The sequence below is a fragment of the Crocodylus porosus genome, unplaced genomic scaffold, assembly GCF_001723895.1.
Source record: "Crocodylus porosus isolate Cpor-Errol unplaced genomic scaffold, CroPor_comp1, whole genome shotgun sequence".
Classification (NCBI taxonomy): domain Eukaryota; kingdom Metazoa; phylum Chordata; order Crocodylia; family Crocodylidae; genus Crocodylus; species Crocodylus porosus.
In genome coordinates, this window is record NW_017728906.1 from 30,770,324 (window position 1) to 30,792,989 (window position 22,666).

General features: G+C 41.9%; 1 protein-coding gene across 4 annotated transcripts in view; it reads right to left on the reverse strand.

The window, feature by feature from the left end:
* Positions 1-635: 635 nt before the first annotated feature.
* APP (amyloid beta precursor protein) overlaps positions 636-22,666 on the reverse strand; it is a 357,591-nt gene continuing 335,560 nt past the window's right edge. For all 4 annotated transcript variants that reach the window (XM_019528781.1, XM_019528780.1, XM_019528779.1 and 1 more), the window contains 3 exons: positions 16,701-16,801; positions 13,279-13,425; positions 636-1,521 (listed from right to left, as the gene is read on the reverse strand). In XM_019528781.1, coding sequence (XP_019384326.1) covers positions 1,420-1,521; positions 13,279-13,425; positions 16,701-16,801 — 350 coding nt within the window. In that variant the 3' untranslated portion in view covers positions 636-1,419. The remainder of the gene's footprint in view (positions 1,522-13,278; positions 13,426-16,700; positions 16,802-22,666) is intronic.

The window sequence follows — 22,666 nt, forward strand, 5'->3', positions numbered from 1 at the left end:
AAGAACAGACACAAAACTACTCTGACCCACAGTGCAATGCCACAGTCCTTGGCCCTACCTGTCTAAAGCAGAATGGAGGTAGAGAGTAAGTGACATGATAATATCTCCAGCGTGAGCAATGGAGAAGCAACAGAGCTGAGAGACAGCATTCAGCAAATCATTCTTAGTCGGGGAGTTTCACACTTGTATGCAAGTTGGAGTTGTAGTGACATAATCAGACCACTACACTGCGACTCCTCTAGGAATGTATTTATTTACAGTAAAACACTATTATACAAACTGAAAAAAGATGATGACATTTTTGAGAGAAAGGCATACCAAGGCCAGCACACCCTCCCCACACTGCTATTTTCGCATGCCGTATAATTCAAACCGTGAATGTTTTATGATCTGTATCAGCTTCTAGGAAAATCCCTCCCCTACTCCTGATCCCAAATGTCTGATGTTTATTAAGTTGCTTTCAAAAACCTGTTTTATGCCTCCAAAAAAAAACTCTTGCCCAAAGGTTTTTTTCTTAATTTATTTATGTAACACAGTGTAGAAAGCTATCAATTCATAAGCAATGATTCTGTACAATCATCCTGCAGAGACGTTGGTAGGATCCCCATTAATTGTAGGCCAGCAGGCACTTTTTCCCCCCTATAAGTGCTCTTAATTAATAGAGATCCCTTTTAAAATTTTATTTTTTTCTAAAAGATCCAAAAGATACATGAAAAAGAAAATAACTTTTACCTTTCAATGCCTAAGGTGTGCACATAAAACAGGCACAAAAAAACAAATGTATATTCCCATGATTTCTACATCACTAATACGGCAGAAGCAACAATCTGTACAATAAAATGCAACTGCAGAGGAAAATAATTTCGATAACTCATCTGGAATACTTTAAAAAATGTAGTTGTACTTTAAAATGCATAGTGATCAGAAAAAAATACTCAGCAAGGAGAAGCAGCTAAACCCCACAGACACAGAAAGCATCCCCCTTCAATTCTTAAAGCATATTTCAATTAGGACTTAATTTTGTTGTCACAAATCACAAGAATAATATACAACTGGCTAAGGAGTTATATGATAAATAATTGGGAAAGAGAATCTATTCATGCACTAGTTAAATACAGCTAAACTCTTTACAGTACACAAAAAACATTCATTAATAATGTAGTGTAAAGACTGAAATGTAAAGAGAGAGAGTGAGAGAGACAGAGAGAGAGAAAGAGAGAGAAAGAGAAAATACATTACTGATTTTATTAATTCAAGTTCAGGCATCTACTTGTGTTACAGCACAGCTGTCAAAAGGCGATAATGAGTAAATAATAAAACAGAGTGTTTTTATTTCTTCCCACATTATTCTATAACTGAACACCAATGGGCAGTGAAGCAATCTTTTTGCTGTCCAACGCATGAGGCTGCTGCGGTGTTCTAGTTCTGCATCTGTTCAAAGAACTTGTAGGTTGGATTTTCATAGCCGTTTTGCTGCATCTTGGAAAGGTGGCGTTCCTCTGGTGTCACTGCAGCATCCACCTGTGGTGGGGAGGACAGATTGTGGTCAGAACTCCTCTTTAAACCACACGGCATTGTAAATTCACTGAGAATCATAGAATGGCGCTGACTGCATGTGGTTGTAAACCACAAAACCCCCAGAAGTGAAAGATTTAAAAGCCCCAATGCACACATCAAAAAGAGAAGCAAGCAAATTCATTCCTGCTTAACCCCAACCTGACCGAAATATCCTCAGCGAACAGATAAGTAAATCTTGGAAGTGTGCTCACATGGTCAATGGATTCTGGCTCCGTAGGAATAACTGCCTGTTGGAGGGCTTCCACTACGGAGCATACTCCCTTGGGCAGTATCACAAGTGGCATGAGCAACTGCTGTGTGGCTTGCAAGTCCCAGGCATTAAGTATAGGGAGGCACTGCAATGGAGGCAGGGAGCAAAGCACTTGGTGGAGTGGAGAGTGAGGCAGGATGCTGTTGTGAGGCATGGCAGGTGTCAGGGCCAAGAGCCAAGTTAACCCTTTTCTGCCCCTGCAGCCATGGCTGAATTTGGACTCTGGATCCTCACTCACCATATAACACTGCAGCAGCTGTGGTGCCAGGAAAGGGCTAACCTGGCTCTTGGTGATGACACTCCTCCTTCCAGCAGTCTCCTAACTACCTCTCACCCCCATCTTTGCTCTGTGCAGCCAGAGGCCTGAGCCCCCATCTTTCCATTCTGGTTCACTAGGGTGCAAACTCTATTGCAGGGACAGGCAACCCCTGGCACAGGTGCTAGAGTGTGGCACTCAAAGGCATTTTGCTTGGCACACATGCCTCTAGGTGGGTGGCAGGGAAGGGGCTGGGGCTACACAGCAACAGCAAGGATTGGGCCCCTCATGGCTCCCCCGTCATCCACCCGTGGCGCACCAATATCTTACAAGTTGAAGTTGTGGGTGTTTTCGGCACTCTGCCAAAAAATGTTGCTGACCCCAGCTCTATCGGGTAGGTATGCCTTGGTGGGGAGAGAAGTTGGGGAGGGAGTGGTGGGGGGACAGAGTGGTACTCAGTGATGGACAGTTTAACTTGTGGTATGTGTGCCAAAAAGGCTGGCCACCTCTGCCTTAGGGCATGACAGCTCATTGTAAACTAACCTCAACAGGCAGGTTAAAGAGAGAGACCAAGATACTCAGGGCTCAAACCACAGAAGGGCTCACAGACCAAAGTCACCATCTCGAACTGAACCTGGACACAACCTAGAAGCCAACAAAGATCTACGGAGCAGTGTGCAGGCAAAGCAGGTGTGTGCTATTCCTATTCGCTGGACTCAAAGGAAATTTCTTCTTCACCTACACATCCTGTTTCACTTTTGTGCCGAAGTACCATGCAGGATGTGTCTTGGTACGCACGAGAGCTGAACTGCGCTGTTTTAGGACCCAACAGCCAAGGCAGCTTCGCTCTATAATGTTGATTTGACTGTTCTATTTGTCTCCGCTCCAAAGTGTTTGCAACCCAGCAGATTAAAACAAGCACAGGCATGGGGTGTACTTTCCTGACTGTTTTCCTATTTCTCCTGACTTTCAGGTTGCAATACCTTCAGGGCACTATCTCTGCCTGTGCTCAGTGAATTCCTGGCATGCTGGGGGCATGCCTAGTCTCCACACAAGGAAAACGACACTACGCAGAACAAAGAACTTTGAAGAGACGCTGAAGGCCTGTGCTGGACTCCCAGATACTGCCTGGGCGGTCAGCTGGCACTCCTCAAGACTTTTAACATTTGTTAATAAAAGTTTAAAATAAAGATACTTGATGGGGGGCCAAAAGAAACTACAGAATAAGCCAGCACAATTCGCATTGCATTCTCTGGGAAGACAGCCCTGTTATTCCAAGTTGAATTTGGCCTCAAAGTATCAGAAAAAGCACTTTACATGTCAGAACTAGTTACATATTTTCTATTTAACCAAAACTGACTGCTGTTGATTTTCTTAGAATAAAGACCAACCAGTGGTTAAAAATCCACTGCCAAATAACTGCTGATCCATAGATTAGTTACCTCCTTCATTGAACATTAGAATAATACAACGCTGCATCAAATCAGAGCTGGTAAGAACAGTCCCAAAATGATAATTAGATGCTTTATCTCTGCTACATGAACTCAATAACTGTTGTGTATTCAAAACCTACCATCTCCTGACTATATTGCTAAATACCTATTAAAAAGGAGATAAGGGAACCTCTCTGTCAGCTATTTTCTCTTTGCTGTTATCTCTAGTATTTGACAGCTTAAAAGAAAAAAAAAAAAAGTTATTGAGTTTGTACTGTGCCCAAAGGTTTAGAAGCAAAAGTGTACATGGGTTTTTAAACTATGCTAAAATATTAGCTATGGAAATGTTAATGGTGAGTTTTGTTAAATAGTTACCTTTAGCAAAAAATAACTTTTTATGTTTAGCATAAAATAACCTTCTGGATAATGTATTCCCTTAAGAAATCTTATATAGTGGGCTGGCTTAGTCTAACCTTCTGATGAACAAGTAAAGAGGTGTTCATGCCCCATATTTAGTTGAACTACGGCCTATACTACTGGAAATATTTTAGTTTGATGAGGGCAGCCTGCCAGCCACATACTTTCCCCTACAGGTTATAACACTCAATGTCCCAGGAAATAAGTAAGGCAAGTTGTTCTACTGCTTAGACAAATACAACCTGATCTCATAATTTTTGTTACCATTCCTAACTGGGGCTCTAAAGTCCTCTGCTTTCTACTTTGAGTTAAACCTTCCAGTCATAACTGTTTGCTACACCTAATGTATTCCCACTGACTATTAAACCACCCTAACTCTCTCTTCACATTTGCCCCAGTTGTCAGAAGAGAGTGGTGCAAAACACTCACCACTGTCTCCAGGTTATCTGGAATGCCGTTTCTCTTTATGTATGGGAAAATCCTTGCCCTTTAATCAAGCAAGGACACCAACTTCAGGGGTACATGCTGTTTCCACATGCAGGTCTGCATCATTTTCTACACAGGGTGTCTTACCTTTTCCATAGAAGCACAGCTGCCATTGGAGAAAGGGTATTAGACAGAATGGACCATGGCTCTGTTCTGAAATGGCACTTCCTATGCTCCCTATTCTGGAATGTAACCAGACCCCTGGGTTGTTAAAATGCTGTTATTAAAAGATGGCTTTAAACAGTTTGAAGGCAAGGTAGATATTAACAGCTGAGTCAGCAGTAAACACTTCTTTCTTGCAGCAATATGAACAATGTTTGCTTCTTCTTTTCCTGTAAAACATTCTGTACAAACCAGCTGCTGGTGAGAGAGGAGGCCCTTTTGCTTTTAAACTGCCCTTTCACTTCACATTTCTCTAGCTTCTGGAGTTAGGAACAAACCTGCCCTTTTCTAAAGAAAAACAAAAGAAATGAACAGCTCTTTTTCTCAGTTCTGCCAGAACATTAGTTTCTTTAGCTGGGGCAAGAGGCAGCTGAATGTTCAGCTTAGCTGTCAACAATCATTTCAATTTATCAAGGGCAGGAGCACCCTTAGGAATTTCACATCCTGGCTTCTCTTCCACCTCTATGCTCAAATCCCCAAGACACTTCTCACACAATAACTTGCTCAGCAGCTAGTGCACAATCCTGCACTTGCATTTTAATGCCACTCTCCATGCCTGCCACTGCTCCTTCCTTTCTCCCCACAGTGAGAGTGGGGCAGGTGATGGACTGTGACAAACCACTACAGATTCTCAGCAATTATCTTCAGGCTGGTTGACTAGCTCCTGCTGTTTAAATTCCTTTTCCTCAGAGGTTACCACTTTCCTCATATGTAGAAATATTGTACATAACACAATGAATATACCTGGCAAGAACTATGTTCCCCTACCAGGAATCTGTACAACAGCACTTTTAATTAATACGTATGAATAGATAGTGCCCAGTAGATCCAATCAGGTGTGTGCTGTACAAACAAACATATGAGATGTCAAACCTACCCAGAGGACTTTATAAATGTGACAGCGCTAGCTATTTTTGTCATGACAATGTCATGATCAAAACGCTACTGTGTACCAACTGCTGCTTGTCAAAGTGGCTGTTGTCATAGACATTAAGCAAAAAGGACAGCAAAGAATAAGCTATACAATTTTTAATAAGCTTCTAGCACGGGCTTAAAATGACTGAGGAGGTCATACAAGTACCCAGTAAAAAGCACCGACTCTTTCCCTTGAATGAGCTGCTGTAATGTCAAATATGCTTCACATGTTGTGCTTGATTTGGGCTCTTATCTGTGCATGTAACATGCACAGAAACAACTGCTCTTTGTTCAGATCAAGCAATGCAAGCCATAGGAGAGCTCACAGTCAAAGACAGTGTTATAAGAAGACTCTCAAGCTCTACAACATGGGTGGGCAACCCCTAGCATAGGTGCCAGAATGTGGCACGCAAAGGCATTTTGTTTGGCAAACATGCTTTAGGGTGGATGGTGGGGAAGGCGCCAGGGCTGTACTGCCACAACAAGGATTGGGCCCTTCACAGCTCCCCTGCCATCCACCCCTGGAACATCACCATTGTACAAGTCAAGGTTGTGGGTGTTTTTGCCACCCTACCCCAAAACGTTGTTGACCCCTGCTCCAGAAGTTAGGCTGATTTCATTCTCGGGCCACAAGATTAGGGATTTCTGTATGTCACAACATTGATACAGATACCTTAAATACCACAGAAGAGGTTAGGTCTATTTGCCTTGCTATCAGACTGGTCTGGACAGACTTTCTGCCCATGCTGCGCTCTCCGTATTGAAGCCAGAGGATTCTCTAGGAGAGGAACAGTTGAAAGCTTTGTAGTGAATTCGCTATCTCATTTAAACTTGGGGATTTACCTCATAGCAATTTTATCCAGAACCACAGAATAAAGCACACAATCAGTATTATCTTCTTGGAGGAGGGAGAGGGTGAAAACACTACAGAAATAAATGGAAGAATCCACAGGAATCAAAGAAAGAGGAAACAGGCAAGAAACTGAGGATGTAATCAGGAAAGAAAGATTAGGAACACCAAAAACAATGAATGGCAATATAAATAAGGCTGTATCTAGCACTGTTCATAACTCTGCAGATAATGCCATAAGAAGGGAAGCTGAACCTAATTTGCAATGCGTTCTGATCCTCACTGGAACATGTAACCCATAGGGCCTTCCAATTTATCTTCAAAACTAATATTCATTATTCTAAATTTCTGGTGATTTTTGCAGTTTAACTTTAAAAGCCCCAAGTGATGGGACTTCTCCCACTTCTGCTGAGTGATTATGCACCCAGCAGACTGCTTTTTCTACCAAGAAATCTCATATAATTCATCAGCCTGAATTTTCCTTCTAACCTTTTTTCAATATGCTAAATAATTACTCTCAAATAATTTTTGCTCTTGTCTACATATTTGCTATGCAGGAGCCCCTGCATTTGGCATCAGGAGCTCATTTTCAGAAATCATTAACAAATTCTATATTAGATTCAGGCTGCTTTTGTAACTGAATAGCAGGCCAGAAACTTGGGCAATATTTTTCAACAGCCAAAGATACTATGAACAAAAAATATTTATTTGCAGTCAGATTTTTCCAAATTGATGATGCACAATGAACACCTGTATGTCTGGATTGGTTCTTTAACTGTGTGTATCTAGTAGCCTATTTTCAGTCATCTATAATTTTAGGCAAGTATTTGCCTTTCAAACCTGCTCACAGTTGTACTCTCAATGAGGAGAATTTTACATGCAATTTAGGTTATTTACAGCTCCCACGGGTGAGGGAAGGGGAAAGCAGAGGGAAGTGTTAGGAACAGAGGGTTGTAAGTAGAGTTGTAATGCCAACTGTTTACAATTCTATACCTATTACTATTAATTTAACACTGTTACAGCAGTTTCCAAAACGGAAGAGTCAATGGGATGCAATGTATACCTTTCTAGTATGGACAAGTTGCAAAACTCTTTATTTTAAATGACAGGCCTTACTTATAAAACTGTGACTTTCAGAGAAGGATTAGTCCCCTTTGGATTGGAATGACCCAACTTTGAAGTCATTTTAACAATAAACATTGTGTATGTCACTATTTTATTGAAAGCACTGTAAAAACATTTGCTAACTAATCCTCAATGACCCTACACTATATTTCTGTTTTCCCCGTGAAAATTAAGGCAGAGACATTAAATTGTATGGTAAATCCAAAACCTTGTGGTAAGTCTTGCAAAATCAAGAATCCTGGCTCTGATCTCAAACACTCTACTAGACCTTATGTAGAGTATTTACTTGAATATAGGAGAACCCGCATAATTAGATTCTGTATATGGAAAATGTATACATTTGCTACAGTTTTCCAGGTATAGAATCTAATTATTGGAGGTTATTATCCGTCTCTCCTCCACTGCTACAGCTGGGAAAATAAATTGGGCTGGGGCGAGGTGGGGGGGAAACAGGTAGCTCCCTTGCCCTTTGCCCCTCCACTTCTTCCCCTTCCCCCTACTCCTCCCTTTACTGTCAGACCCTGTGACCAGGAACTGATCTCTTTTTCTGTCCGATGCAGGCCTGGAAAATCTTTCAGTAAAACAGAAATTCTCAACTTAGGGAAGGCTGACTTGCACAACCTCAGGAGCTGGTCAGTCAGGCACTAAGAGACCATGGCCCCTCAGAAAGGGGAGTCCACGAGGAATGGTTGTTCCTTAAGGACACAATACTTGAAGCACTGGGAAAGTCCATTCTGTCCCACAGGAAAGGCAGTCAGCAGTCTGGGAAATCCCCTTGGCTCAACAGGGAACTTTTGGACCTCATGAAACTAAAAAGAGAACCCTACACCAGATGGAGAACGAGACTCACCACCACAGAGGACTACACAGCATTAGCATGCACCGGTAGAGAGTGGAGCAGAAGAGCCAAGGCAGAAACCAAACACAGGATAGCCACGGGAATCAAGGACAACAAAAAGCCTTTCTTCAGATGGGAAGTCAGAGAAAGAACAAAGGCAACTTTGGACCCCTGCTAAATCAATGGGGCAACTAACATCTGATGAGGAAAAGGCTAATCTCCTAAATGATTACTTTGTGTTGGTCTTCTTTGTGCTCAAGGGGGTCACCCTGTTGGACAGGATGCAAAGCCTCCAGGGTGTGGGAGGTGGACCCACAATTGACGCAGATCAAGTGAGGGAACACCTCGAGAAGCTTGACATCCATAAAGTGGCGGGCCCAGATGGAATGCACCTGAGAGTCTTGAAGGAGATGATGGACATCATAGCATGCCCTCTGACAATGATATTTGTGAACTCGTGGTGCTTATGAGAAGCACTGGAAGACTGGAAAAGAGCCAATGTAGCCCCAATCTTCAAGAAAGGAAGGAAGAATGATTCAGGGAATTACAGGTCAGTCAGTCTGACATCCATCCCTAGAAAGATTTGATAAGGAAATCACCAAAGGTTCCATCAGCAAGTGGGTAATGCAAGACAACTTTCTGAGTGCCAGCCAACATGGCTTTGCTGCTGGAAGGTCTTGCCTGACCAACCTCGCTTCCTTCTATGACCAGGTGACACATTGCCTGGACAAGGGAGACAAGGTTGATGTCATATCTGGATTTCAGGAAAGCCTTTGACGTAGTCTCCCATGATGTCCTCATGGTTAAGTTGGGGAACTGCAGCCTCAACCATCTCACAGTCCGATGGCTGGGGAAGTAGCTCCGGGGTCATACCCAAACAGTAATAGCTGATGGGAGCAAATCAACATGGTGTAAGGCAACCAGTGGTATTCCTCAGGGCTCAGTACTCAGGCCAGTATTCTTCAACATCCTCATTAAGGAGCTGGATTTGGGACTCAGATGCAGACTGGTGAAGTTCATGGATGACACTAAGCTATGGGGGACGGCAGTCACACTGGAGAACAGGCTGGGGAACAGGCCGACCTGGACAGGCTAGCAAGTGGGCAGACCAAAACCCGATGGCATTCAGTGCAGAGAAATGCAGGGTGCTCCACTTTGGGAGGAAAAAAACATATTTATAGGCTCAGCAGTGCTATGCTTGCTAGCACTACAACTGAAAGAGACTTGGGGGTCTTGACCGACTACAAGATGAACACGAGCCACTAATGCGATGCCATGGCTAGCAAAACAAACCAAATTCTGGCATGCATCCACCGATGCATCTCAAGCAAAACCAGAGACATCATCCTCCCGTTTTATTCGGCCTTAGTGAGGCCGTAGCTGGAGTACTGCATCCAGTTTTGGGCCCCCCCACTTCAGGAGAGATGTGGATAAGCTTGAGAGTCCAAAGGAGAATCATCCGCATGATCAAAGGCCAAGAGAGAAAGCCTTATGAGGAGAGGTTGAGGGACATGGGACTCTTCCACCTGGAGAAGAGAAGGCTCAGGGGGCACTTGGTGGCAACCTATAAGTATATAAGGGGTATGCACCAGGATCTGGGAGAGCAGTTATTCACCAGGGCTCCCCAAGGGATAACAAGGTCTAATGGCCACAAACTTCTGGAAAGCTCATTTAGGCTGGACACAAAGAAAAACTTCTTTACACAGTCTGAGTGTCCAGGGTCTAGAACAGACTCCCCCCAGAGGTGGTGCAAGCACCTACTCTGGACTCATTCAGAAAACGTTTGAATGCTTATTTTGCTGCGATCATTTGACCCCAGCAGACATCCTACCTATGGCAGGGAGGCTGCACTCAATCTTGCATGGTCCTTTCTAGCTCCTAATGTCTATGAAATCTATAATCATATGTGACAGGCTGAGAGTACGGGACCAAAAGATTCTAGGTGAACTGTTTGGGATTCCATTTTGTAATGTCTGCCACACATTTAAGGGTGCTATAAAAACAGGAATCATTGGAAATGGGAAAGAAAATCCCAGCTCAGCTGTGGGAGTGAAGAGGAAGTCAAAATGTACTTAGTGTAGTGGCTCACTATGCCCTGAAAAAAGGTCAGTTATGAAAGGGAACTGAGGGCAATAGGCACTACTACATATCTTATTCGGATGGGCTACACTAATTTGTGGTAGGATCCCATCAGTACGTTTGCCCAACATTGATCATGTGTTTTATAGTCATGGTCAGTACTAGCCGCATTAAAATCAGCTTCATAGTTTGTTTCTATTACTGAGCACATGCCAGCAGTTTAATGATAGACAAGGTGTTTAATGAGACTTCCTTTTATGTGGATGTAAAATGAAGAGCTTTCTTCCCCAGGATGGTTGGGGGAAAAAAAAAACCCCTCTCTGAATCCTTGTTTGATCAGTGAAAGCACCCCTTGGCTTCTGGAGCAAGGGGACAGTCTCCTTTCCACCTGAGACCCCAACCCTCCTAGGTTTTCTGTGGCCCTGACTCAACAAGTGAGCTCCAGTTCAGGTCCTGAAAGAGGGGCTTCACCTCTCCTTGGGGCAACCCAGCAAAATCCACAGTTCTAAGTAGGATAGCAGACAGTCTCTTCAGTAAAGGAATTTACTGGGGGAAAAGCTAGTCAGCCAGATGTTCTCTGTCCAAAGGGCTTGAATAGTCCTTGTGTCCCCAATCCAGCCTGCAGAGCATCTCTAAAGATACTCAGGTGTTCCCTTCCAGTCAGCCAAGTATCTTTGGGGATTTTGGATATCAGTAAACTAAGCCAAGTCGGAAAAAAACAACAACAACAGAATCCTTTCATAATGCAGTCTCTCTCTACACTGCGACCCTCTTAAATCTTAGGATGTTACCAGTAATGCTACTTTTAACTATTGTTAAAATGCCATGGATTTGACAGTTTGGGGAAAAGCAATTGTTTTCATTCTGAGAAAAGATCTTAGGAGTTTCATACGTGCTTTTTCAACTCTATGAATTTCAGATTAGCCATAAATAAAGGCTGTTGGCTGTGAAGAATTTATCTTGTTAGGAGTACAAAAAGTAATATAGTATCCATACGCGGCAAATCCTTGTAATATGCAGCTGAATCCGCAGAAGACCTGCCTAAAACCTCTTCTTATCTAATATTTTCACTAAACTTTTATGAACCAATGAAGGAGTCTCTTTGCAACTACTGTTAAATTCTACAGGTAAATGAACTCCTCTCCCTCTAGGTCCCAAAACCCCTCAACAATCTTTGCAGTTTTAGATGCAATTTAAAATGGCTTATAGTTTGGATTACTGTGCTTAAATTTACACATTGAGATCATTTTAGGCTAATGGCACACTGTATTATTAGGAGTATTCCCAGCAGATCGAGGGAAATGATTATTTCCCTCTATTCAGCAGATGTTGGTGAGACCACATCTGGAGTATTGCGTCCAGTCCTGGACCCCTACTACAGAAAGGATGTAGACACATTTGAGAGAGTCCAGCAGAGGGCTACGAAAATGGTTAGGCGAGGGGCCTGGGGCATATGACTTCTGATGAGAGTCTGAGGGAACTGGGCTTATTTAGTCCAGAGAAGAAAAGACTGAGGGGATTTAATATCAACCTTCAAATACTTGAGACTGTTCTCAGTGGTGGAAGGTGACAGAATGAGCAGCAATGGTCTCAAGTTACAACAAGGGAAGTTTAGGTTAGAGCTTAGGAAAAACTCTCTCACTAGGAGCATAGTAAAGCACTGGAACAGGTTAACCAGAGGGGTTGCAGAATCACCACACTTGGAGATTTTAAAACCCAGCTAGACAAAGCCTTGGCTTGGATGATAATAGTTGAGAATGCATTGAGCAGGGGGTTGGGGTAGATGACCTTCTGAAGTCCTTTCCAACCTAAATTTTCTATGATTCTGTGATCATTCATAGTTTCATAGTTGGTAGGGTTGGAAGGGACCTGAGCAGATCATCAAGTCCAACCCCCTGCCATGGCTGGAAAGAGTACTAGGGTCAAATGACCCAGCACGGTGTACATCTAGCCTCTTCTTAAAGACCCCCAGGGTAGGAGCCAGCACCACTTCTCTTGGAAGCTGGTTCCAGATCCTAGCCGCCCTGACAGTGAAGTAGCGCCTCCTGATGTCTAGTCTGAATCTACCCTTTGCCACCTTGTGCTGTTATTCCTAGTCACTCCTGGTGGTGCTCAGGGGAACAGGGACTCCTCCAATGCCTGCTGGTCTCCCCTGACTAGTTTGTAACAGGCCACTAGATTCCCCCTCAGCCTTCTCTTGTGGAGGCTGAACAGGTTCAGATCCCGTAGCCTGTCCTCATAGGGCCTGCCCTGCTGCCCCTGATCATGCGAGTGGCCCTCCTCTGGACCCTCTCCATGTTGTCGACATCCCTCTTGAAGCACGGCGCCCAGAACTGGAAGCAGTCCTCCAGCTGCGGCCTGACCAGTGCTGCATAGAGGGGAAGGATCACCTCCTTGGACCTGCTCGAGATGCATGTGTGGATGCATGACAAGGTGCGGTTGGCCTTTCTGACTGCATCCCCACACTGCTGGCCCATGTTCATCTTGGAGTCAATGATGACTCCAAGATCCTTTTCTGCCTCTGTAGTGACGAGAAGGGAGTTCCCCAGCCTGTAGGTATGCTGCTGGTTCTTCCCCCCCAGGTGCAGCACCTTGCACTTGTCAGTGTTGAATCCCATCCCATTCTCATCCGCCCACCCCTGTAACCTGTCTAGGTCCGATTGCAGCCAATTCCTCCCTTCTAGCATGCCCACTTCCCCCCATGTTCATTTAGTCTCTCTGATAAAACAGATAATTTTATTATGGAAACCACACTGCAATCAAACATTGGTTAACCAAATTGCCTGTTTTGCTCCAGTTTTAAACACACTGTCTTATAGAGTTGTACAAAATAGTCTCCAACCACTCCCATTTATGGGAATGCAGCTGTGCCAGATAACCTTTACCTACCTCTACTACACCGTGATGGATGGATGTGTACTGTTTCTTCTTCAGCATCACCAAAGTAATGACAATCACTGTTGCTATGACAACACCTCCCACCATTAGTCCAATGATGGCACCTTTGTTTGAACCTACATCTTCAGCAAAGAACACCTAGGAAAAAAACAAACAAAAAATTAGATATCCAATCATACCTTCCACCCCTATTGCTGTTTTGCTAAGTTGTACAGTCTTGAAGACATTTTAGAAAGTGATTAAGCAGACTTTCCTGAAACTTTATTGCATGACCTTGGTGTTTTGTTGTTTTCATGACCTACAGCAGTGCAGAAAGCAAGTCAGTGCAGCACCAACCTCTCCCAACCAAAAGAAGAGTATAACTAATATGCAAATTTTGCATTGCTGCTAGCTGTGCAGATGTCCAGGAGCTACTCAGAACCTTTCAGTCAGAGCCACTTCAAGTATAACTTCTATTAACTGCCCATGCTAGTTTCAGTATCAGCTAAGTAAATCTCAAGATGACTGACAGGGTTCATGGGAAGGTACCTGAAACACGAAGATTTCTCTACCTTCTGCATATAAGAATGAGACATTTTTTTCATTAATTTGAGAGTTCAGGATTGTTTTAGGTAAGCACATTTTATACCCACCAGATAATGACAGAGCCTTCATATACCCAGCTGGGAAAAAATTCATTGTAAGCAAGGTGACTTGTCTAACAGCAAAGAGACAGTTTGGAAATAGGCATCCTATTTTAAGGTGCGTAGCAAAAGGAAGTCATCAAGCCTTCATAGAGCGAGGCAGGAAAATGATGACATATGGTAAGTATGACGTAACTTGGGAAATTTTTGGACACAATAATGCTTTGCTATGAGTTTCAAATAGCGGGATCTTGAAAACAGCAAAATGTATAGAAATATATACATCATACCAATTGAATGATGCAGTTTAATATATAACATGACTGTGAAATCAGTCAGACTGTGAAATCTGTCTGACTGATTTCACAGTCATGTTATATATTAAACTGCATCATTCAATTGGTATGATGTATATATTTAAAATATATTGTCTGCCTGTCCGTCACAGACATTCTCATCTTCTGTTACAGTAAGCATACCAGTTATTAAGTAGAAGAAAGACTACTTTATCCTTTTGTTTTTTCTTGGACTCAACTGGACCAGTTCTTAGCTTTTCTGTGATGCTTCTCATTTTAAAAAAATATTTAAAAGGAAGGAGATTTGGAGATTAGCTGAGTTTCCAATGAGTTGCATCACATTTGCACTCTTTTAGAAAACAACCTTCCATATTTATTTTGCATGCTTTGATACTTTTATGTTGTTGTATTGGTTAAGCAAGAGATGTTTAAATAAGAAGAATTCAACCAAACAGGCACAAAACATACAGTTGGTATAATTTGATGTAGAGAGAAGTGTTAATTTCTCCTGTCAATATTGCATGCATATAAATGAAAAGGTGATAAAAGACTTTTTTGGTTTGCTTGTTTTTTAAAACTCTGAAAAATGGCTTAGTTAATTCCTATTTGCTAGCACAAGCATAAAGTGCCACAGGTTCAGTCTTGAAGAACAACCTTGAAAAACAATGGCTCCTGTATTTAAAGCAGAAATACCTTTTTAGAGAAAAATAGCCAAGTCAAAATGAATTGATAACTCCAGGTCTGCATTACATTTTTTTCTAAGCCTCTCAACCATGATTCCAAAGGGATTTTTAGATAAATGCTGCAGGGTACGGAAAAGGGGAAAGGAAACCAACCTGAAAGCATGTCTCTATCAACTGCTTTCAAGTGATAAGTAAGAAGAGAGGCATCTTTAAATATGAATTTCAAAATGACCCTCATATAGGTTGGGGGAGGGAGGAATAATACCTCAGAACACCTTCAGATTTGGAATAGTTACCTAAACTATCTTGCCAATATATGTTTGACCTGGATGGCAACATGCAGTGCCTTGGGTATAATAAGAAAGTTGTTGCCTAGTATTGTTAGTGTTATTTTATTAGTTGTAGCTAAATTCGCCTTCAATACAAAAAACTGGGGCAATATATAAAAAAGAAAATTCCCAAATTAACTTCTGAATGATGGTTTTAGCTATCAGTAGTATTTCACACGATAAAGCAATTTAAAGCATATTTTTAGGCAGATACTGTTATTCTGCAATACTTCCTGCCTATTTTATGGGATACTATCTTATCAGCTAACACAGTAGTGGGAGCTACAGCTCCTAACTGCTTGGGCAGATATAGCAAATCACAGAATGTGAGAGCGATAAGTAATTAAGTGCATGTGATACAAGGACAACAACATGAAAATAAGCACACTGAAATACACTACAGCCAGGTTTCTTCCCTAGAGGAAACTTTAGCTTATTCACCAGATGTTTAACCCCTCTCATGTAGGTGCATCAGGCTCTCTCAAATTATCATTAATGCTAATTCATTTTAGATTAGCTTGTCAAACTAAGAATTCTCTATTCTCAACATCAAAGAACTGGCAGAGTATTTAATGAGTGTTTACCTTGCTCAAATGCAAATCTGAGTCCCATGTTCACTTTAATTTTCAGCTTAATTGTAAGAACATATTTTTAAAAAGCCTTTCAAGTTTAATATTAGGAATTTAGAATAATATTCAACATCATCAATAATTACTCCCAAGAAAGGAGGAGGCAGAAGGACAGATATTGACCTACCATTACAACACTATCGTAAGAACCCTCCACTGCTTCACTTTTTATTGGATCTGATCAAAAATCCTTTGGAGACATGTAGTCTTGCTTGGATCTTTTTGTATTCATATGTGCCACAGTGCTAAACTAAGGGAAGAGCTCTCTTCCATACACAGAAAAGTGTGATACTTAAGTAGCAAGAGTACAAAAGTGGGAAAACAAAGATACAAATAAATAGAAATGAAAATGAAATAGGCAGAGAATTGCACAGTAACAGCAGAGAAGGAAATTTTGAAGATCAGTTACCATGTGTCTTGGCATTTATTGTTTTGGCTGACAATGAATCAGTTTGCGAGAGAGTTTCATTCCTCACCCCTAAACTGCCTTTCCTGCCCCTATTCCATTTGCCTCATTTTATTACTACACTGTACCTAGGATTCTGTTAGCTGTTCCCTTTCCTTAGTTACTTGATCATTGACAAGAAGAGATGCACTAAAGATCATACTTTTCATAAATGAACATAAATGGTTTTATGCATGTACTGTTGGCTTGATTTTTTTCTCATACATTTTTCACTCTTAAGTCCACTGATTCCTATGAAATTACTTGCAACTTACTCTTTGCTAGAAAATTATATTTTTACACCTCTAAAATTAAAAGAAGCTGAGAATGTATTTTCCCTTTATATAAGAATGATATTAGCCACTATGATTCAAGGTATAAACTTAAAAAGCTTTGTGGTCCACTCACCAACTTCTGATGATGCACTTCATATCCTGAATCATGTCGGAACTCTGCATCCATCTTTACTTCAGAGATCTCTTCTGTTTTAACATTGGTCAGCCCAGAACCTGCATCGCATGGCAATGAAATAAATTACTACATCCACCATTATGAACAAAAGGCAATATTGTTACTCACACCGATGAGAGATGTGACATGAGAGGAAGCTCAAGGAAAAGCAAAAAGTACATCTGATTCCCCCTCCCCACAAACACAAATCCTATTGATATAACAGCTAATGAGGCATAAAAGACTCTTAGTGCTTTGCAATCTACTACAGCTGTATTGGTCCATGCACCAAAAACTCTGCAGCGTGAACAACTGGGTGAGGTAAGTAATAAGGTATTAGAGTGACAGTCTCATGAAGAGACTCAAAGGATGAAAGAGTTAGGATCTGCTCTGATAACTTATAAAAATCCCGAACTTCCTCATGTTGCTGAGAAAACTCTTCAAGGATGAGTACGAGCTGAGGACTAGTCTATGTTTTCCTGTTCTCTGTGAGTTTATGATATTATAAACCATGAGGAGGCAGCAGCACTAAATCAACCCCCCCCCCATTTTACCTTCACTTAAAACTTTGCTTTGAGGTGGAAACTAACATGTATTTGGATGGGAAAAGGCAGTATTTCTACGAAGCGTACAGAATTCTTATTAAGCTTTTGGGGGGGGGGGGGTTGTTTTATTTTTTTATAGCAGGCTGTTAAAAACCACCATGATTTCAAACTTTCCCTTCTCTCTGCTAGCAAATGTAACCAGTTATTTTCCAACTCAGGTGAGTTAAGCAAGTCCCCTATACCCAGAAACCAGGGGCATTTGAAGAAAACCATCTAAAAATAAGCAAACTTTTTAATGACTTAAGTTGCAAATAGTTTGAAGCCCAGCCACGCCTAGTGATATCAATGGGATATTTCCACTTGTCTTGACTGAGAACAGGATTAAGTGTTTTGAGCCAGCACTTTAATATGTGTAAAATGGGTGAGCTTTTAATCACCTAAAGGATCTACACTGATTTACATAAACTGAAGTGTTGGAACCACACAAGGGCCTATGAATATTTTGTCTTCCATTAGGTGACTCTGCTTTAAAAAGAACATGCAAGTAATTCCTTCTGTTTGGCGGATAGCAACCCATGGCTTGTGGGCTGGATTCAGCCTACACAGCCACTGGATCTGGCCCGCAGAGCTGGGGCTTTGGCGGCAGGGGCTCTGCCTGCATCACACTGTGTTGCTCTGCACCTGGAAAGTGAGGAGACTTCCTGTGCCCTGCTGCAGCTGGGCAGTAGAGAGAAGCAATGGTGGGGAGAGGCAAAGTGGTGGCTGGATCTTAGCGCTAGCCCACCTTGCACTCAAGACAGGTCATTTTAGCCTCCCACTGTAAAAAACTTGCCAACTGCTTCTACAGCTGATTCAGAGAACAGGGAATTTTTGGTTCAAATGAGTGAGAGTTTTGTTTTGCCATTCAGAAACACGGGTTCTAATCCAAACTCTGCAGGAACATGGTGCTCATGAGAAGCTGTCATCTTCCCAGTTACTGTGATAAAAACAAAAGAACTGTCCTAATGGATCAGACTAACAGTTTATGTACTGCAGCGCTCTACTCTGCACTTGCCAGGGTCCTACCCTCAATCCAATCAGAGATTCGAACCGTGACGGTTTTATATCTTTCCCCAAACATTTAGCATCAACTATCTTTAGTTAACCATTAACGATCCGGGCAGGGGCGTGCAGGCAGTGGATTGCAGCACTGCCTCAGCTTGGGACCAGGCTGTCACTGCTGCAAGCCATATAGGCAGGGGCTGCTGGGAAATGGAGTCCAGCTGCTGGCTGGATCCACCATTTTGCCCACCCCTGCACTAGAGTCTGCTAGTGTGTGTTACTTTCTGATTAATCACATCTGCTCCAATGTGCTGGATTTCTAGCATGTCAGGGCAGGCTCCCTGCATGTGTGTAAGAGCCCAGAGGTACTAGATTTAATGCATATTAACTAAAGCAGGTTACTGCACATGAAATAGGATGCAATTCAACAAAGATAAATGCAAGGTACTCCACCTAGGGAGGAGGAATCCCTAGCACACCTATAGGATGGGGGATGATCTCCTCAGCACCTCAGTGGCTGAGAGGGACCTTGGAGTCATAGTTGACTCCAAGATGAACATAAGCTGGCAGTGTAATGAAACCATCAACAAGTCCAATTGCACCTTTTCATGCATTAGCAGATGCATGACCAACAGATCAAGGGAGGTGATGCTTCCCCTCTATGTGGCACTGGTCAGGCTGCAGTTTGAATACTGTGGTCAGGTTTGGGTGCCGCACTTCAAGAGGGACATGGAGAATCTGGAGAGGGTTCAGAGGAGAGCCACTTGCATTTCATAGTTGGCAGGGTTGGAAGGGACTGCACTGGTAGAATGCAGTCAAAACCTTCAAGTAGAATGCACTCAAAGCCTCCTCTGAACTATGAAACTATGAAACCCCCTGATGTACAAAATGACGAAAGACCCTCCGAGGGATCTGGATCGCTACAGCCTTCACACAGATGTCTGAGGGGAGACCTTGTAGCTGCCTATACGTTTATCAAGGGAGGACAACAGGGAATTGGAGATGCACTATTTACCAGAGCACCCCTAGGAGTAGCTGGGAATAATGGGTGTAAACTAGTGGAGAGTAGATTCAGGTTAGACATTAGGAAGCAATTGTTTACAGTAAGGGTGGCCAGAATCTGGAATGGGCTGCCAAGAGAGGTGGTGCTATGACCTAACTTGGAGGTCTTCAAGAGGAGGCTTGATATACAGCTGGCTGGGCTCATCTGACCTTGGTCCTCTTTCCTGACAGGGGCAGGGGTTGGACACAATGATCCTTTGTGGTCCCTTCTGACTCTACAGTTGATGAATCTATAGGCACAGCTGTAGGGGAGGTTGGAGGCTATGAATAGCCCATAAGGCAACGGGTGCTCTGGGAGGCATATATGGGCCAGGAAGGCCTATTTGATGTGGGGAATAGGTTGAGGTCAGTGGGTCTGGAAGGGATCTGCTGGCAGGAAGATAAACCAAGGCTCACTCTAAGACCCTTGGGCTCCTTTTACAAATTTATTAAGATGATCCAGGAGTGGCAGATGAAAGGAAATGGAGGATTGCTTAAAGAGCAGGGCAGGTCATTTATCTACCAGAGGGCATCACAGTCATCCCTGGAGGAAGTCTACTACAGAAAGGTTGAGATTTTTGTGGCTAAAAAGTGCTTTTTAAATGCATAAGATTAATAGCTTTTTGAATGTTCCTTATGTCTTCATAAGATCTATGTTTTATTTTTACCCCGTGAATTACCGCAGAACTTTTTAATTGTAAAGTGATGCAAGTATGTTAAAAAATCATTTGTAAAGCCTCACTAGAATGCAATATAACATCCTTTATAACCAAACAAGTGAAATTTGGCAGATCGCTTCCTGGCATGAGTCTATGCAGCTGCTATGCAAATACAAATGTATTCTCATCAAAATTAGTTAAAAACTACATGCGTACAAAGTAAACAACGATGTTATTTTCAACTAATGAGTTGAAACTCTCCAATAGAAAAATATTATTGCAAGTGGCTTGTGGAGTCAGGAGTGTAAAAAAAAAATATAGATCATAATTTCAGCCAACTTCCACAACCAGGAAACAGACAAACAAGAGTTTAAAAACTGTTTACAGTACTTTTCCCCTTTCAGCCCAAGAATACATTTGCCAAGTTTCACTGCATAGCAAAATAATGGCCAACTAAACACAACTCAATTTTTTTTAATGGAGGAAAAATGGTTAAAGTGCAAAACAAAGACGGTGAGTCATGTCTCTGGTGCTCTTTTCTATTCAGTGAATAAACAGACACTTGGTTTAAAACTGAAATACACTAATCTCACTACAAGTAGAAAAAAGGTAAAGATTTCTGATGGCAAAACCATTGCTTGTTCACTTGTGCATTGTTCATTGGTTTCTGTAGTAGGTGTGGGCCTACATTTTAAAAGTGCCAAAAAACAAATCTTTAAATATATGGGCCAGTAATACCTAAGTCTTATATAATATGAAAGAAATAAATAAAGGAGCAAGTTATTGAATTTATTACAGACAACTCTCTAAGACAGACAGAGGTAATTTATCTTAACAGTAATACATTCAGAAAAGTTGCTATAATTTACAAAGGTTACTATTTTTGCGATGGGGTGTGAAGGCATTTCAATACAATTTCAGAAGTGTGAGATTAAGGCTTGCTCTGGGCTCATGACAAAAGCCACCCCCAGCTGACCCAGCTATAAGGGGGTTATCTGGTTATTTGGGCTAGGGTGTCAAAGACAGCTGGATGTGATGCTAGCTAAAATCATTTATTTGGATTTCACTGGCTATGGAAACTGTGGGCGTTGACCAAACTAGCCCAACAGGTTAATAGGCTAGGTGAACCTTTGATTAGGTCTGATGCTGACATCAATGCCACCATAATATCTCATGCATAAAGATGTCATCAGTTGGTGACATACGGATTTAGCAGGGATGCCACAATTAACAACATGACCAAATGGGAGCACAGCACTGGTATTTTTTTTGCATTAGGCTGTAGAAATTCTAGCAGTATTAAATAATAGCCACCCAGACATCAAGAGGCTAGTTTTCTAATTTTGGCTTCACTTTATGAAGACTAGAGCTGGAGTGTTAAAATGGGGTTCCTGAAATGTAATAAACTTACAGTTTTTTGGGCATGTTTACAATATTCTCAATAAAAATGTCCTGGTTCACTTGTATTAAGAATTCAGCTGTAAGAAATTAACTGCTCATAATGTAGAAGTGATCCCTGGAAAGAAAGTGTGATCAGCTAAAGAGGTGTTATTCTTTCCATTACGAGACTTTTCGATACGAGAAGTTTTCAAGTTTGGCAATACATTTCATTCTGGGCTGCATGCTGTCATTGTGGGGAACATTTTTAAGGCAAGAAATATGCAATAACCTTTCATCATTTAAAATGGAACAGAAAATATAGATCAAGGATGACTGCTCAGCATATGATGCTTTAGATATATCTATCCATTTTATTTTTCTTTGACCTTTTCTAATATCTCAGTGTGCTTCCTTTTGGGGAAACAAAAGAGAACAGGTTGGGCAGAATTCTTCCTCTGTTCTATCATTTCTGAATGACAAAGGGGAGCAAGAGCTTCATTTCAAACATGCCACTGTGTACATGCTGCTTCTAACTTTAGGGAAATATGGACGCTATGGACAATGAAAAGCACTGCCAAGCAGCAATGGGCAATGGCTCAATTTTGTGTGTCTCAACACTAAGCTGGTCTTTACAGAAGCTACTGTAATTCCAGAATCAAGGGTAAGTCCCACTGCAGCTTCCATTTGTACAACTGCTTTTTTTCCTGAACCTACTGAAGGTTTAAGACTTGGTGATATGTCCTGAAGAATCCTCACTGATTTATGGTCTGGACAACTATCCACATGACAACTTTTTGTTGTGATTAGTTAGGGCAACATGAAGTGACTAGACTCCATATGAAACAATTGTTATAATGATAAGACCTCCAGTAAGTGGGCCAAAAATCTCCCTGCAGTATCTGGACTCCATTATTTCTTTTATTGGGAAGAGATAAAGGGGTTATCTGCACTGTCATCATCATCTTTGGATCCCTACAAGATCCTATAGGTTACAAAAAAAGTAGGTGGAAATTGTTAAGAATTTCCAACTCAAGCAACAGACTAGCTCTAGCTATTTTTTGAATGTGTTCATGGTTCTTCAACGCATTCAATATCTGATCATTCTTTACAGCTTTTCATTACTTCTTGACAAGGTTTTGAGCTCAAATGTTCCTTTGTTGCCAAGCTCAGATTGGAAGCCTGCTGGAGAGCAAACATCAGCTTTTTCACTATGAAGAAACAAGTCACTGCCTTGAGTACTGAACTAATGATGCAGGAG